At 35.9% G+C, this 15473-nt stretch overlaps 1 protein-coding gene and 1 long non-coding RNA gene across 5 annotated transcripts; one reads left to right on the top strand and one right to left on the bottom strand.

The window, feature by feature from the left end:
- Positions 1–1177: 1177 nt before the first annotated feature.
- dipk1b (divergent protein kinase domain 1B) lies at positions 1178–10998 on the top strand. Of its 3 annotated transcripts, XM_082141683.1 has the most exons (6): positions 1180–1685; positions 3732–4043; positions 4682–4816; positions 5695–5802; positions 6524–6700; positions 8027–10998. In XM_082141683.1, the coding sequence occupies exons 3-6, from the start codon at positions 4760–4762 to the stop codon at positions 8837–8839; spliced, it is 1155 nt and encodes a 384-aa protein (XP_081997809.1). In that variant the 5' UTR covers positions 1180–1685; positions 3732–4043; positions 4682–4759; the 3' UTR covers positions 8840–10998. The 3 variants fall into 3 exon arrangements, with proteins under 3 accessions (XP_081997807.1, XP_081997809.1, XP_081997808.1); XM_082141681.1 differs by lacking the exon at positions 3732–4043 and having other exon boundaries at positions 1178–1685; XM_082141682.1 differs by having other exon boundaries at positions 1180–4043.
- Positions 10999–11255: 257 nt separating this feature from the next.
- On the bottom strand, positions 11256–15175 carry LOC309478212. Of its 2 annotated transcripts, XR_014198859.1 has the most exons (3): positions 14451–15175; positions 12278–13771; positions 11256–11736 (listed from the first exon to the last, which is right to left on the bottom strand). It is a non-coding gene; the product is annotated as an uncharacterized lncRNA (long non-coding RNA). The 2 variants fall into 2 exon arrangements; XR_014198860.1 differs by lacking the exon at positions 14451–15175 and having other exon boundaries at positions 12278–14444.
- Positions 15176–15473: the final 298 nt, after the last annotated feature.

The following is a 15473-nucleotide window of genomic DNA, read 5'->3' on the forward strand; positions in this document are numbered from 1 at the left end:
GCAGGGTCATTTCTCATTTCATTATAGGTTGCTGTTGTGCTGCAATTTATTTTCAAGTACCTTGTCTATTAATGGATAGCTACAGTAACATCTTCAGTCAGCTTGAGATCCTTCTCATCTAAATTGGTTATATCTCTTAAGCCTATGAATGTTTAATGAGCAATAGGGTAATTAAATCTCTCTTTCTTTAGTTATGAGAAAGAACCATTCATACAAACACAGCCATATTTATCCATTTGGCTTTGCCAAAAAGCACAACAACAACAACAACAACAACAAAATTCTTCCACAAAATAAATGTTTTTTTTGGTTTAATGGTTTAAACGTTGCTTTTTTTTTTACCGCTATGGCCATGTACCTTTAAGAATGTTTATGCACGCTCATATAACTTGATATTCTAAATAATATATATCTAACTGATAATAACTCAAATCTAATTGAACTTAAGTGTTTCATTTTCTATTATTCATAAATGTTCTAGAATTATTATTCAAAATGCATTTGACACTTCAATTACTTTTAGACTACAAATGTACTAAATGTGCAAAAAAACATAGCTGATTTTCATGATAAATTTGTCTTTTTCTGTTCTATTCCATGCTATTCTATTCTATTCTATTCTATTCTATTCTATTCTATTCTATTCTATTCTATTAAAGGGATTCTCTATTCTTTTCTGTTCTATGTTGATTATTTATTTTATGTATATTTTATTCTAAATGTCTTTCTATTTAGCCTTGTGAATATGGTTTTAATATCCTTGCAATATCATTTTGGTCTTTGGTCAAATTTAAGGGGTATTCTTATTGTCTTTTAATAAATAAAAAAGCGAAATTAAAGATATTTTAAAACCGAAAAAAACAATCGGTAATCGGTAAAAAACAATAATAGAAAAAGGTTTTATTATATTTTTCTATTCTAAATTTCACATTTAAAGGGATATTTCTCTTAATTGTATCCTATTGTATGTGGTCAAATGTAAGGGATAGTAGGCTATATTGTCTTTTTATTTATTTTTTAAAACGACATTAAAGACATTTTTATCGAAATAAATGTATTATATCACATTTAAAGAGATGTTTATCTTAGTTTATTATGTTTATGTTTATATTATATTGTAATCAGTCCTATTTAAAGGGACAGTATTGTTTGTTTTCTGTCGGTAGTGTAAATCAGAGTCTCTTCCCCTTTAAGGCGCTTTGTGGAGTCACACAGAGAGGCCGAATCTCCAGCAGATCGTCAGTGATTCTCATTCTCACTCTTCAGGAGAAATATCTTGCAAATGTCAGAGCTAGTTTTTAAAGCATCTTTGGCCGTTCCGTATCTCGTCGCGCGAGGATGATGCCTGGAGCTCGCGCGTCTCTGGATGCAGCGCGTGCAAATGGATGCGTGTGCGCGCGCGTGCCCTTGAGTTGAGCACCACCAGCATGGGATGTTTCTCCATCGCACGGCCGATTGCATCTTGAAACGAAAGCACAGGGCTATAAAATAAGAGCAAATGCTTATTTTTGCTCTTTATTGTGCCGGAGAACACCGCTGGCGTGTCGTCTGTAAAGGAGAAAACGAGATGAGAAAGTGAATCTGTAATTGTGCTGCGCATCATCAGTGTTCCTGTGAAGATGCCGAGGAGTTTACGCAGGCTGGTGCACCTGGTGCTCTTCTGTCCCTTATCTAAGGGTTTAAAGGTAACTTTCTTCACTCGAATGACGATGTTTGGGAATAATTTAACCTACGGAAACCTTTTAAAGAAATTGAAATAACACAGTAACACAAAAGTACCATGGTATATCACCATATTTTTTGAGTAGCCTATGGCACCAAGGTAATATGTTTCGTGGGCATTGCATTACCATGAATACTGTGTAAATACCATGAGACATAAAAATGGAAGTCATTCAACACTATGAAAAGGGGAACCAGGGATATTGTTACTCTAGTAAAGATATCTCATGGGAGGTTTAATTTTGAAAGTCAATTTCTGTTAGCTATTAAACATTTTTGCCCAGAAATATGTTGACATTTTGTGACACCATGCCCAACTTATAGGGGGAACCTGCCAGTAAATGAACCTATTTTAGGCTTTTCAGTAAAATCTAAACAGTAGTGTCTATATGTATATACAGTAAAAAATAAATATGCATATATATATTTATATATATATATATATATATTGCACAAGTATTAATGAAACAGTAAATATGCTAAAGGCAACATGTAAACATATCAACAAATTCTGTTAGTGAAAACACACATTTGTGTAATTGTACTTCTAAAATTAACTGAAATACAGTCTTTGTGACCCAGTGTGACAACTAGCCCCGGTCACCCCTATTCTATCATATAGCATGGTATGACCATTTGATACCATCACTGAATCTCCTGATTTATATGCATTGCATTCTTAGTCTGTATTGTTATAAGACAGGTTACATAAATCATAAGAAAGAGGATCTGTCATTTTAAATGTTGCTGTTAATATACTGTTTTCCCATCTTTAGCTAATCTCACACACATACACACGACTGATGCTTAATGCACACTGTGTCATAAGTGCACTCAGTGGAAGTGCACACTGTGACCGTTTGAGACTGTGTAGCTCAACTCCTCGCACTGAAGATGGCACAGATGACAAATGCATCTTTCTTTTCTCTCGTACAAGAGAACGAAAACAGCAGTGATTCAGCCTGAAGTTAAACAAAAGCACTAGAGTTTCACTGGTGTTTTATTCCATGCAATTACAATGGATGGGAACTGAGGCTTTCAGTCTTCCAAGAATGATGCAAAAGCTTAATAAAATATAAAAGTGATCCGGATGACTTGTATGCTATATTCCAAGTCTTCTGAAGCCATGTGTAAGGAACAGACTATTTAATTTGGTAATACTTTATTTGACAATGCCCTTGTTACATGTAGTTACTGTAGTAATAACTATAAATTATGCATACTTGCATGCAACTAACCCTAATTCTAAAGCATTCCAAAGCATGCTTAGTTTTTTTATGTGTACGCTAGCGTATGCTAGCAAAGTAAATTTGATAACGTGCGCAAATGTAGGGCGGTTTGTCATCTTGTCAAGTGTCTGCCCTATTTTTTTCCACAAGTTATGACCGAAGACAGATAAAAATGTATTTGTATTCTTTTTAACCAAAGTTGTGGCTATCTCATAACCCCCCTCACACAAGAGCTTGTCAATGCGGGCGTCTGTTTTTGTCAATTTGTGAACAGATCACTCAGGCTGGTATTGAGATCAATAGATTCATTGAAAACATTTGACTCAAAAGAATGAACCGTTCATGCATACGACATCTCTACTTTTGTTAACTCAAATGAACGTGTCAGGAAGAGATAGGGTGACATTTTTCTCATGATTGTGGTCATATGACCTCTTTTTTGATACTTGAATGGTGTTTTTGCCGGCTTTTTGAAGCTCGAAAGCCCCATTAGTTGTATTTGCATGTCTTTTTAATTGCAATGTTGTTCATATGAGTTTTGAACAACATGTGGGTGAGTAAATGATTACATAATGTTTATTTTTCAATTAAAAATTCAGTGCATATTTTTACATGATAGAAATTTTAATAAATAAAAAAAATTAATACAATTTTAAAAACTGAATTTTTTGGATTGCTTGTTCAGGCCTTGTTTTCAGAGAACACACAGAGTGAATTTAGGTGTCTAATAACAAGTTGTCTGTATCAACAGGCAGTAATCAGATATGTGTGTTTTCACAGAGTCACACACACTCACTTTCCCACTCGAGGACAGAGAACAGTTGCTGCCTCCGGCATTCAGTGCCCTTTTACACCTGAAAGCTGTCCAAGAGAAGAGGACACATGCTAATCACCATTAAAATCTTTCTCTGTTGCTTTCTCTCTCACAAAGTAGCAAAGCTACGGTTCCTTCGCAAGCCAACTCGCCCCATTCTGATTTTCTGCTCAAATCAAAAAACGTTTTTCAAATGACCTTTTAAATGTGGCACAAATCCTGCATTAAACACTCCACCCTGGCATATTCATCACAATGTCATCATCAAGTTACATCATGTAATTTAATATATTTTTTTCTTATATGAAAAAGAAAAATTAGGACTTCCAGTCTTCATTTCACTGTTCAAAGCTAAACATTTGAGACATAATGCACATCGATAAATATGACATTTTAATTTGAAATGCATTTAAAGAAATGATATATTTAAATTAATATTACATTTTGCATCTATATTTTTACATATTTTTTAACATATTTTTATATGCACATTTTTGTGTAATACTTTTATAATAATAATAATAATACAATAATAATTTAGTTATTGTGTAAATAAATTATTCTTAATAATTTGTCTGTATATCATAAAATGATGACAATAGTTGAGTTAAGATTCATCAATAAATATTACATTTAGCTTATTTTAAAAATATTTTACCTTTCTGTGTAATACTTAATATATTTATTGTAAGGTAAGAAAGAAATGGTTATACATTATTGTATGATATATAGTCAAAGTACGCCAAAGTTTGAGCTAAGATTGATATTATAATAATAATGATTTTTACACTGCACATTGAAACAAAATTTGAAACATATGAAATTGGAAATAAGATCGAATTGAAAATGTAATGTAAACATGAGCTTATATATGTCATGTGAAATATTGTTGAGTGTATATTTATGTTTCTTTCAGTCCCGCTTACCTGCAGTAAAGGTCAAGTACCTGTTGGTGGCGTGGTTTGGGATTCTGGTGGCCAGCTGGGTGATTTACATGCAGTATTCCTCTTATTCAGAGCTCTGCAGAGGACACGTCTGTACCATGCTCATCGTAAGTCACTGCATCCTCCATAATGCATAAGTTGAACTGGACATCTCTTCCCATGAGCGCCATTCCCTGCCACTTAGGTGGAATCAGCGTAGAATAGAGAGGATTTGCCACTTAAGACAGAGAGTGAGAGTCTTGTGATGGTTCAGGATGATTGACAAACACCTCAGTGCGATCTCATACACAGATGGGGTATATTTATGCTGTTTTGCCCTCTAGTATTTGTCACTGACAGGAAGTCATTGCACATACAGTAACAGCTGAAACTGGAAAATTAAAAGGAGGAACCGAGAGAGTTGGCAGTCCATAATTATGCAGTTGGCTAATTATGCTGTGTGATTGAGTTTACATCCTGTAGCTGAATATAGAATTTATGATTTAACTCATTCACATATTCTTTCTTAAAAAGATAGTTCACCAAAAAATTCTCTCATCTACTCACCGTCTCGTATCATACGAATTTGCCAGTCCTTTCAGCGCCTTTCAAAGTGATGTTAGAATATACGTCTGTACATATCTGTGTGTCACGGTTATAGTTTAGACTCTTGGTGAGGCCCAGAGAAAGGAAAGCCCTTTTCAGCTCTTGTTTTGCAACATGCATGCTGACAGCCGCTTTGATAGATATCAGAAATGAAAGCGAGAAGGAAGAGAGAGCGCAGATGAGGAGAAGTAATACGCTGCCTTAAGAGTGATCTGTGCATTTGTGGGTCATTATCAACCCAAGCACCAATCCATCATAACATCATGATCCGTCTGTCCTCTAACTGGCAGGTTTGTCCTGGAACAAGGCTGTTTAATTGAGAATAGATGGCAAGATATAGTATTTACAGTATGTAGCATTTGTGGTCAATGCCTGTCCTTTTCCTGTGTGTGTGTTTTAGTGTGATCATTACCGCAGAGGCATCATCTCGGGGTCAGTGTGTAAGTCTCTCTGCGAGGAGAAAACGCTGTCTTTTCAACACTGTCTTTCAACGTCACCAACACACCAGGTAAACACACGCATGGATGATTCTTAAAGAAAATAAATAAGAAATTATCTTTTTTGCATCACATTTATTTTCCATAACAAAAAAGCATTTTCCTCCCAGATTCTCATTGAGATAATGCATCTAGACATTTTACTTAATATTCAGCGTTTTTTATTTAATATGCATTTTTCACAATGGTGATTTTCCTATACTGCAATGTTACTTTTTTATTATATACATTTTTTTTAAAGGATTTTCTTAGTTGATTTATTAAAAAATAATTTAATTATTAATAATGTATTTTTTCTTTTCATTTTTTTGTCACAGTGTGAAAAAGAAATAAATAATGGTCCTAAATAGGCATGTGTATATATATAATAATGGATGATTCTTAAAATAAAATAGCTTGAAATATGTTGAAAATATGTTCTGGTTACATTTTAATTAAAAAGAAAAAAGAAAAGCACATTTTCCTCCCACAATATTTATTAGACATTTTACTTCATATTTACCTTTTTTATTTAGTAACCTTTCTACTATATATATATATATATATATATATATATATATATATATATATTAATGCATTATTTATTTAATAAAAATTATTAAATTATTCATATTTTAATTATTTTTCCTTTCCATCATTTTTGGTCACAACGTAAAAAACTAAATGATGGTCCTAAATAGGCATATATATCTGTCACACAGCTGTTAATATATATATGTGTGTGTGGTGCAGGTGTACAGTGCTGTGTGGAAGGAGAAAGCCTTATTGGTGAAGTGTGGTATTGAAGAGAGCATAAGAGGAGAAACGGGTCCGGACACTCCACTACTGCATGACAACAACCTCTATGATAAACCCACCCGCGGAACATCCATGGATGAATTCAGAGCGATGCTGCATTCCTTCCTCAAGGTCTCTTCATCTACTACATCTCCATTATTGTCACAATTTTTCACATTAAAAGCAAATATCACAGCAAACCAGACCTGCATTCGACAAAGAAACCAGTTTTATGCTCATAGAGTTCTAAAGTGCCTTTCCTTAAATTCTAGAACTTGACGTCTTTTACTTGAATTGTTGTGGTGCAGACGTGTAGACATGATAAAGACTTGATAAAGACTGTAATGCCGTCTTTGTCAATTTTAATCACCAAAAAATCACCATTCAACTGATCAGGAATATATGAAGAATATTCGCTGTGTCACCCAGCCCTAATTGTGAGTGAGATTTGAGATGTTCATGTCCTGCAGAGCAAAGCAGAAAGTGCGCTAAAGACAGCCTAAGCCTCTCTAAGCTTTCGGCTGTTCCTCATTCTCCTGTAGAAGGGTGAAAATGGAGAGAGAGCAGGGGAGGGAGTGGGGTAACAAGGAAGAGAAGCCAAAAATAACTGAAGGAGCTTGAAAAGGTCACAGCCAGAACAATACACTCACTTTCAGTGTCACAGGGGAGAACAACAAACACACACACTTAAACACAACCCACACAAATGCTGTAAATGGCCATGCACACTTCAGTATACACGCATACAAGTGTACTTGATAAAGACTGTAATTTAAACATCTCATGAAGTTTTGTGGCTTTTAGTCCGTGTCTGTTAATGTTGAGGCTAGTGTCAGTACTGAAATTTAAAAAAATGAGACAATACCAGCATTTCCCTCTAGCATTTTGAGCGCTGTTGAATGGATTCTTAAACACCTCTAATTGGCCATTGCGTTCATGCGCTCAACATATATGTCTCTGATTGGCCATTGTGTTCACACGCTTGTCTTCACGCGCATGTCTGTGATTGGCTACAATCAATGAACAACGCTTCAAAAACATGGCTTCAAACGCTCCCTTGTGTATCTGTGTAAGCGCTCGGGGAAGACAACATGTTTTTGAAGCGTTGATCATTGTAGTCAATCACAGACATATATGTTGAGCGCGTGAACGCAGTGGCCAATCAGAGGTGTTTAAGAATCCGTTAAACAGCGCTCAAAATGCTGGTATTGTCAAATTTTTGTAATTTCCTTACTGACCTGGTACCGAAGTCAGTAGCTAATCTGTTTGTTAGTGTACACCTAAAATTGGCAAATTACTTACTTCTTTTTTTCCCCACTGAAAAACAATCAAATTTTTTTTTTTAAATGATCTCATACATAAATGCATATAAAGATTTTCTCCAATAAAATGCTCTCTAGAATGAATACTTCTATGCTCCTAAATTTCCCCCTTTCTCTTTCTCTCATTCCTTCACAGGACAGTGTTGGAGAGCAATCGTCTCTTGGCACCCTTGTAACCCGTGTGATTTCTCTAGCTGATGTCAACGGTGATGGCAAAGTTTCATTAGCAGAGGCGAAATCCGTGTGGGCTTTGCTTCAGATCAATGAATTTGTTTTGATGGTGGCACTGCAGGATAAAGAACATGCTCCTCACCTGCTGGGCTTCTGTGGAGACCTTTACGTGACCGAACACGTATCACACAGTGCCCTCTTCAGGCTGGAGGTGCCTGACTGGCTGCAGCCAGTGTTTCCTGAGGCGCTGGGTGTCGCTCTAAACCAGTGGCTCGCTCCCGCGTGGCCCCGCAGGGCTCGAATAACCATCGGTCTGCTAGAGTTCGTGGAGGAGGTGTTTCATGGCGTTTACGGAAGCTTCTACATATGTGACGCAAGCCCGAGAAGGGTTGGCTACAATGCAAATTATGACTTCAAAATGGCGGACCTTCAGAGCTTAGCATCGGAGGCAGCCGTCAAGGGGTTCCTGCGAGGGAGAACTTGCGAGGCAAATGCCGACTGCACTTACGGGCGAGATTGTACTGCGACGTGCGACCGATTGGCAAGGCAGTGCAATGTGGAGGTGGTGCAGCCCAACTTGGCCAAGGTGTGCGCGCTACTGCAAGACTTCCTACTCTTCGGAGCGCCATCAGACCTGAGGGAGGACCTGGAGAAACAGCTCCGCACCTGTGTGACTCTCAGCGGGCTTGCCTCGCAGATGGAGGTGCATCATTCCCTTGTTCTGAACAACCTCAAAACACTACTGTGGAAGAAGATCTCGAATACCAAGTACTCTTGAGACCAACATTGGGATGATCAAGAGAAAGGCAACAAAGAGCAGGAGAATTGGAGACTTCCTGAGAGCAAAAGTGGGGTCGGCACAGCAGCCTCTGAAGGGCCAACAGAATGTCAGCTACTACGGACTTAAAATTTGTCGAACATCAATCATCTTTGAGAGATAATATAGTGAATGCTAAGAAAGGGCATACATTACATCCCCACCTACTATTTTCATCAAGGGAATCCATTGAAGATCCTTTAATCCTATAGAAATGCCTTTTTTGTTATAGTAAGACCAGTCCAGTTAGGAACAAAAACAATTGGAGGACATTTTACTGTGCTACACCTTCCCAAATTATACTTTGAATCCTGCTTGGTCAACTTTTAGTTAAGGATCTGAGCTGCAAGCACAATACTAGTAGGGTCAATTCCAAGTAGAAGTGAACCTAGGAAAGGAGAGTTTCTGAGAGATTGGACTTGCTCTACATCCCCACCCTCTATTTTACTAGGTTTCATTTTACTCGATTCATCTGAAACCCCTTTAAATCTATAGAAAAACTATTGGAACTGTCTCTTTCCTTTGGCCAAAATTTCCAAGGTGAAGTTAGGAGTCTAATTACGAACAAAGACAGCTGGAGGACTTTCTTTGACCACGCAAAACCCCTTCCCAAATGAAACCTTGAGTCCTGCTCTGTAAACTTTTGGTTAAAAGGATTGGGGCTGCAAGCACAAAGATAAAAGGTTGATTCCATTAAGTAGTAACCCAAGGAAAGAGTTTGCAAGAGTACAGTCTTGATCTACAACTGTAATACCCTTGAGCAAGACAGTTTTTGTGAGTTGCTTCTTGAAGGGTAAACTACATCCACACCTGTTTTGACTTTAAACATGGAACAAGAGGGATCTTTAGCAATGTTTGGAAGCACCCTTCCTTTCAAATCAGGACTCTACACCGAAACCTGCAACTCAACCAAGACGTCAACACTGGAATGAGTATGAGTTAAAGGAATGAGTAAAGGTTATATAAATAGGTCTTTTTACAGAGCGTATGGTGTGTTGGTGTGTGTGTGTATTCTAGGAGGATGCTTTATCTCATGTTGTAGTTTTACTGGAAGGATATTCCTTTTCTGAGCGGTCTGAAGCATTTGTGATAGGATTTGCTATGCTTAAACGGTGAGATTACTTGCTGTGTTTCTCAGGGTATGTGGGTTTATGTATTTGGAAAATGATTACTATTAAAGGGATAGATCACCCAAAAATAAACATTTTGTCATCATTTACTCACCTCACCCTCATGTTGTTTCAAACCTGTATGCGTTTCTTTGTTCTGTTAAACACAATAGAGGATATTTTAAATAATGCTGGTAACCAGACAGTTGACAATAGCCATTGACTTTCATAGTAATTTTTTTTTTTTCCTGCTATGGAGGTCGATGGGTCCATCAACTGTTTGATTGCCAACATTCTTTAAAACATCTTCTTTTGTGTTTAACAGAACAAAGAAACTCCTACAGGTTTGAAACAACGTGAGGGTGAGCAAACGGTGAACTATCCCTTTAACATTAAACAATATGGTGTTGAACAGAAAGTACAGTTTGATGAATCACGGTCTAGTGACTGAATGCACAGGTATGTAAAACATATTTGCATATAAACCTGAAAGTGCGTGTGCATACTGTAAACACTTCTACTTGACTCACAGTAGCCACTTTTATAAACATCTCACATCTCATTAATACTAAACAACATGCACATTACACGGATAACCAACAGGAAGTACATCTCTCTGAGTATTTACATTGAGAATCATGTGACCAAGCGCACATTTAAAAACTCCTGTTTTCTTCTTTTTACTTTCAAGATCAATCTCCTCTCTGACTTTGTGGGAACAATCCTGAAATGTGGTTCTTGCACAGATTCACACACATACTTTACCTACGCGAGAGTTGATTTCGAAAGGACAAGCTTATGTCTTCTAGTGTGTGCTAGGCTTTTCATGTTGTTGAATGAAGTGATTTTTATGTACTATTAAGTCATGTTTGTTATTTTATTCTGTGTCTCTGTATGGAGAGCAGCACAATTAGCATCTGGCCTTGTTCAGGCTCTTAAATACTTATTTATTTTACCTCCATCATTCTGTTCAACTATTATTCAGTGATTAGTAAATGTTTGAAACTCAAATTGTGAGTACGTGTGTTTTATTAAATATGTTTTGTTTTTTGTTTTTGGGTGAAGCACTGGCACAAAAAGCACAGCTCTTGGAGGACAAAACCCAAATGCACGTATCCTTTTACCTGACCTTTAGAAAGAAACAAGGAATCTGCATATATTAGTCAAGGAGGCCTCCCAAAACCTCACCTTTAAAGGGATGCGTTACTAACAGGACCAAAACATGTAAATTCTCATGCTTGACTGACAAAGACTCAAACAAAATAAACATTTAAATTTATTTCATTAAATATTTCTATGGCAGAAGAATTATCACATCAGAAGACTTTAGTCTAAAGTTAAGACTTGTTTTATTAGTTCCCAAAATTTTTTTTTAAATGATGCGTCACATTGATCTATTTAATGCATCCTTGCAGAATAAAAAATGACCCCAAACTTTAACTTTTTTCATGATCAATTATGGAGAAAAAAGACTGATTTATTTTGTGATAATGACCAGTTCACTGTGGATTATCTCGGTTATGACAGCTTTCAAAATAAATAAACTGACACTGGATTATTGATACGAGTGAAAACAACTGTACAATTTATGGCTCGTTAAAAAAGTTGACCAATCAGAATGAAGTATGTTGTGGGTGATGGTCATGTGATCTTGTTCAGCGGGCCCAAAGAGCAGGCGGAGATCAACGACCTCAGTTGAGTCGGATACATGTGGCACGAAGCAGATGAACAATTTGGCTGGTCATGTTTCTGAAATTATTAAAGCAAAATAAAGATTGAAGCAAAGATCCATTTCTGAGAAAGTAAAAATCACAGCACACTTCACACAAAATCATACGGTTTCATCAGCAGAAGGTATCCCGAGACTTTCTTGTTGTTGTTGCTCTACTTTGAATTAAATTCAAAATAGCTGATTATCTGAATTAGAATTAATTAAAACCTAAACATACTGCAGATAACAGCATGACAGTCATGCAAAGTTGTTTGGAAATGAAAAAAATAGAGACTGGTCTATTATTCAAACTGTTTTGAGAGCATTTTAAGACCAACTAAACTTTACAGGATTAACATCCCCCTTGAAACAGGGACTCATGCTGGTTTGTACGGGCTGGCACTCATTCTTTGCATTGTGGAATTATGTGTACAAAGTAATTGATGGCGCCCTTCTGCTCTATGCTGCCTCATGACACAGACACGGCACATCCAGCTGTGCTGCAACGCCTCGAGGAGCAAAAACACCTGTGTGTGTGTGTGTGTGTGTGTGTGTGTTTACTGGAGGAGGAAGACTTACTTGTCCAGCTTTCTGCAGTCGACCTTTGACCTCTGTTCAGGGTACTGGGTTAAAGTGCCCCTATTATGCTATTTTAAAGGTTCCTAGTTTTGTTTTGGAGGCTCCTATGATAGGTTTACATGCATTCAAGGTAAAAAAAGAAAAGAAAAACATTTGACTTTTCTACTAATATACAGCATCGCCTCTTTTCTCACAATGTCTGAAACTAAATGACCCAGTCTCTCTAAACCCCTTTTTTTCTGAGAGCCTGCTCTGCTCTGATTGGTCAGATGGTTCAGTCTGTTGTGATTGGTCTACTCTGCTCTGATTGGTCAGATGGTTCAGTCTGTTGTGATTGGTCTACTCTGCTCTGATTGGTCAGATGGTTCAGTCTGTTGTGATTGGTCACAACTGTAATATCCGAAAAAGCAAAATAGGGGCACTTTAAGTCACAACCCATATAAAATGCAGCTCCACTTCATCCATTCCGTGTCTGTCTTGAGTTCATGAAGCACAGTTAGAATCTAGAATATTCAAATACAAAAACAATTTAAGGGAACAATGGAGTATTTGGAAAGAGTTTAACATGGGACTAAAATGGGCACTAACACACACAGAGGTCTGGGTTGGGTTATCCGGCCTCGTTCCAAGCCCCTGGTCCACCATGCAGGACAGCAGGGTCGATCACAAGCCAGTTTCTTTCTGCCCACTTTTGGCACAACAGTGGCATCACAGCCAGAGTTACGTCTCATAGGGCAAAACCCAGAGAACACAAACACACAACTACACACACACTAACACAAGATACACACATTGATGGACTAGACTTCAGCTAAAACATTTTTTTTTTTTTTATCTGATTTGTAAAGAATTATTGTGCAAATGATATGCATTGTATTTATTTGTATGCATTTATAATGCAGTTGTATGTTATTAATTAATATATTATGTAAAATACTAGCATGAAAAATGCTACATATACAGTTTATTTACACTACTGTTCAAAAGTTTGAGGTCAGTAATATTTTTAAGGTTTCTGAAAGAAGTCTCTTCTGCTCACCTAGGCTGCATTTATTTAATACAGTAAAAACAAAAATAATGTTATTACAGTCATCAAAATATTATTACAATATTATTATATTATATATACAGTATATATAAATATTTACTGTCACTTTGATCAATTTAATGCATCCTTGCTGAATCAAAGTATTAATTTCTTTAATACTAAACTATTAAGACCTCAAACTTTTATACATTTTAATCTAAAACAAATATGAGAATAATTAAAAACTATGTCAACTGTGTGTTTTATAAATAACAGAATATTATTTTATTTTTTTTCCCTCTATGATCACTTTGAAATTTCCTTAAGATTTAATTTTGGCAGAAGCAGCTAGTAAGTGAAATTCAACCATATATGGTTATAAATATATTCTTGACAGTAAATCTTTACCTGATGCTGGAAAATCATGGTGGTTTCCAAATAGGAAGAAAAAGGCCTTCATTCAGGGTCTGTAATGGAGTTAAAACATAATTCATAACTGTGCAGCATTGTTTTCTATAGAGTAGACCTCGCTGCAGTGGGTTCAATGTGGTTACAGTACTTGGCATTGTGATTGACAGCAGTGAGTGTCACTTTGAGTTGAAATCACGTGTCTTGCGCGCTCACGCCCCCTACCGACACGAGCACGCGCTGCTGTGTGTCCAAGAATAACAATAACTAAATATAGGATAATATTGAAATAAATAAAGAACTAAAACATGACAGCACGGTTTCATTATAAGCTTTTAACAGCAGAATCCAGGATTTTGCACTGTAGATCAACGTTTTCGTATTATACTATAGGCTAAGTTATTTGCATGCAACACGTGGGCGGTTTAAGCCAGTTTTAAGCAGGAAGGTGAGTTATGTCTGTAAACACAGCATATGTTCCAATCGACCATATTTAATGTTATGATTAATTAATGTATCATAAATACTACAACATACTTCTTTTTATGATACCACTCTCATCACCCTTACTTAGTATTTCAATGCACAAGATCTAATGTACAGTAAAGATCTTATACAATATAATAAATAACACAAAATGCCTATGTCTACATAATAAAAATCTAATGCGTAAATTATTTTGCTTCGTGAAATCAAGATATATGTAAGCTAGGCAATATGTAGAATAGATGTTCTCACCTTCATTGCAGAAGGAAAAAAGACCCAGTGAGTCCAGAGGAGTGGCTTAAGGTATTTATAGTAAGAAGTACGGCAGCCTGCTGGGACATTCAAGGCGGATTTACACAGAGCCATGAATTAATGCTTGAATTCCTCTCCAAAAAGGTAAAACAAAAGGTTGGGGGTCTTATTTAACGGTATTTTAAAATACAAGTATGTATATGTTTTGAGCATTGCAGTAATGATAAAGGTTAGAAAAGTCAGGTGTATTTTCATTTCAGAAATAGAAATTTCATTTCCAATTTGAGTTGTCAAAATATAATCGAAATCTCATTTGTTATTATCTATTAATTAAATGTTTATTTTTATTTTTATTATTGTTGTGGGTTCCCTATATTATTATTAACATTAAGAATTATTAAGAATTAGTTTGATTATTAGGATTTTTGGTCTGGTTTTAATAAAATTCACTGGCGCACCCGTCAAATATTTAAATTTAAAATCACACAAAATAAACAGTTAATAGTAACCAAATACCAAATAGTTCAAAACAATATTATAACAAAATGATGACAAAAACCCATTACAAAAATAAAACAACGTGCATTATGATAAATAAAAATATGTAACAAATATGTTCACATTTTATAATTGTATTTAATATTTTCATAAGCTGTTTATACTGTATAACCTAGAATTACAACTTTTTTTTTTACTTCAAATGTTATGTTACATTTGTGCTTGAAAATGACTTTTACTATCCTTATTTTGCATTTTAGGCTTTAAAGGGCCTAATTTTTTATATATACACAATTAAATTGATGTTTATTTTTGGATCACTGTCCTGTTGGAAGATCCAAACATGGCCTGTCATAAGATTTCAAGCACAGGCTCTGTCAGGTTTTGATTTTTTATCTGTTGGTATTTGATCGAATCCATGATGCCATGTATCTGAACAAGATGTCCAGGACCTCTGGCAGAAAATTAGATCCACAACATTAAAGATACAGCAGAGTATTTCATTTTACACACATAGGGTACTTT

The sequence above is a fragment of the Leuciscus leuciscus genome, assembly GCF_965113295.1.
Source record: "Leuciscus leuciscus genome assembly, chromosome: 16".
Classification (NCBI taxonomy): domain Eukaryota; kingdom Metazoa; phylum Chordata; class Actinopteri; order Cypriniformes; family Leuciscidae; genus Leuciscus; species Leuciscus leuciscus.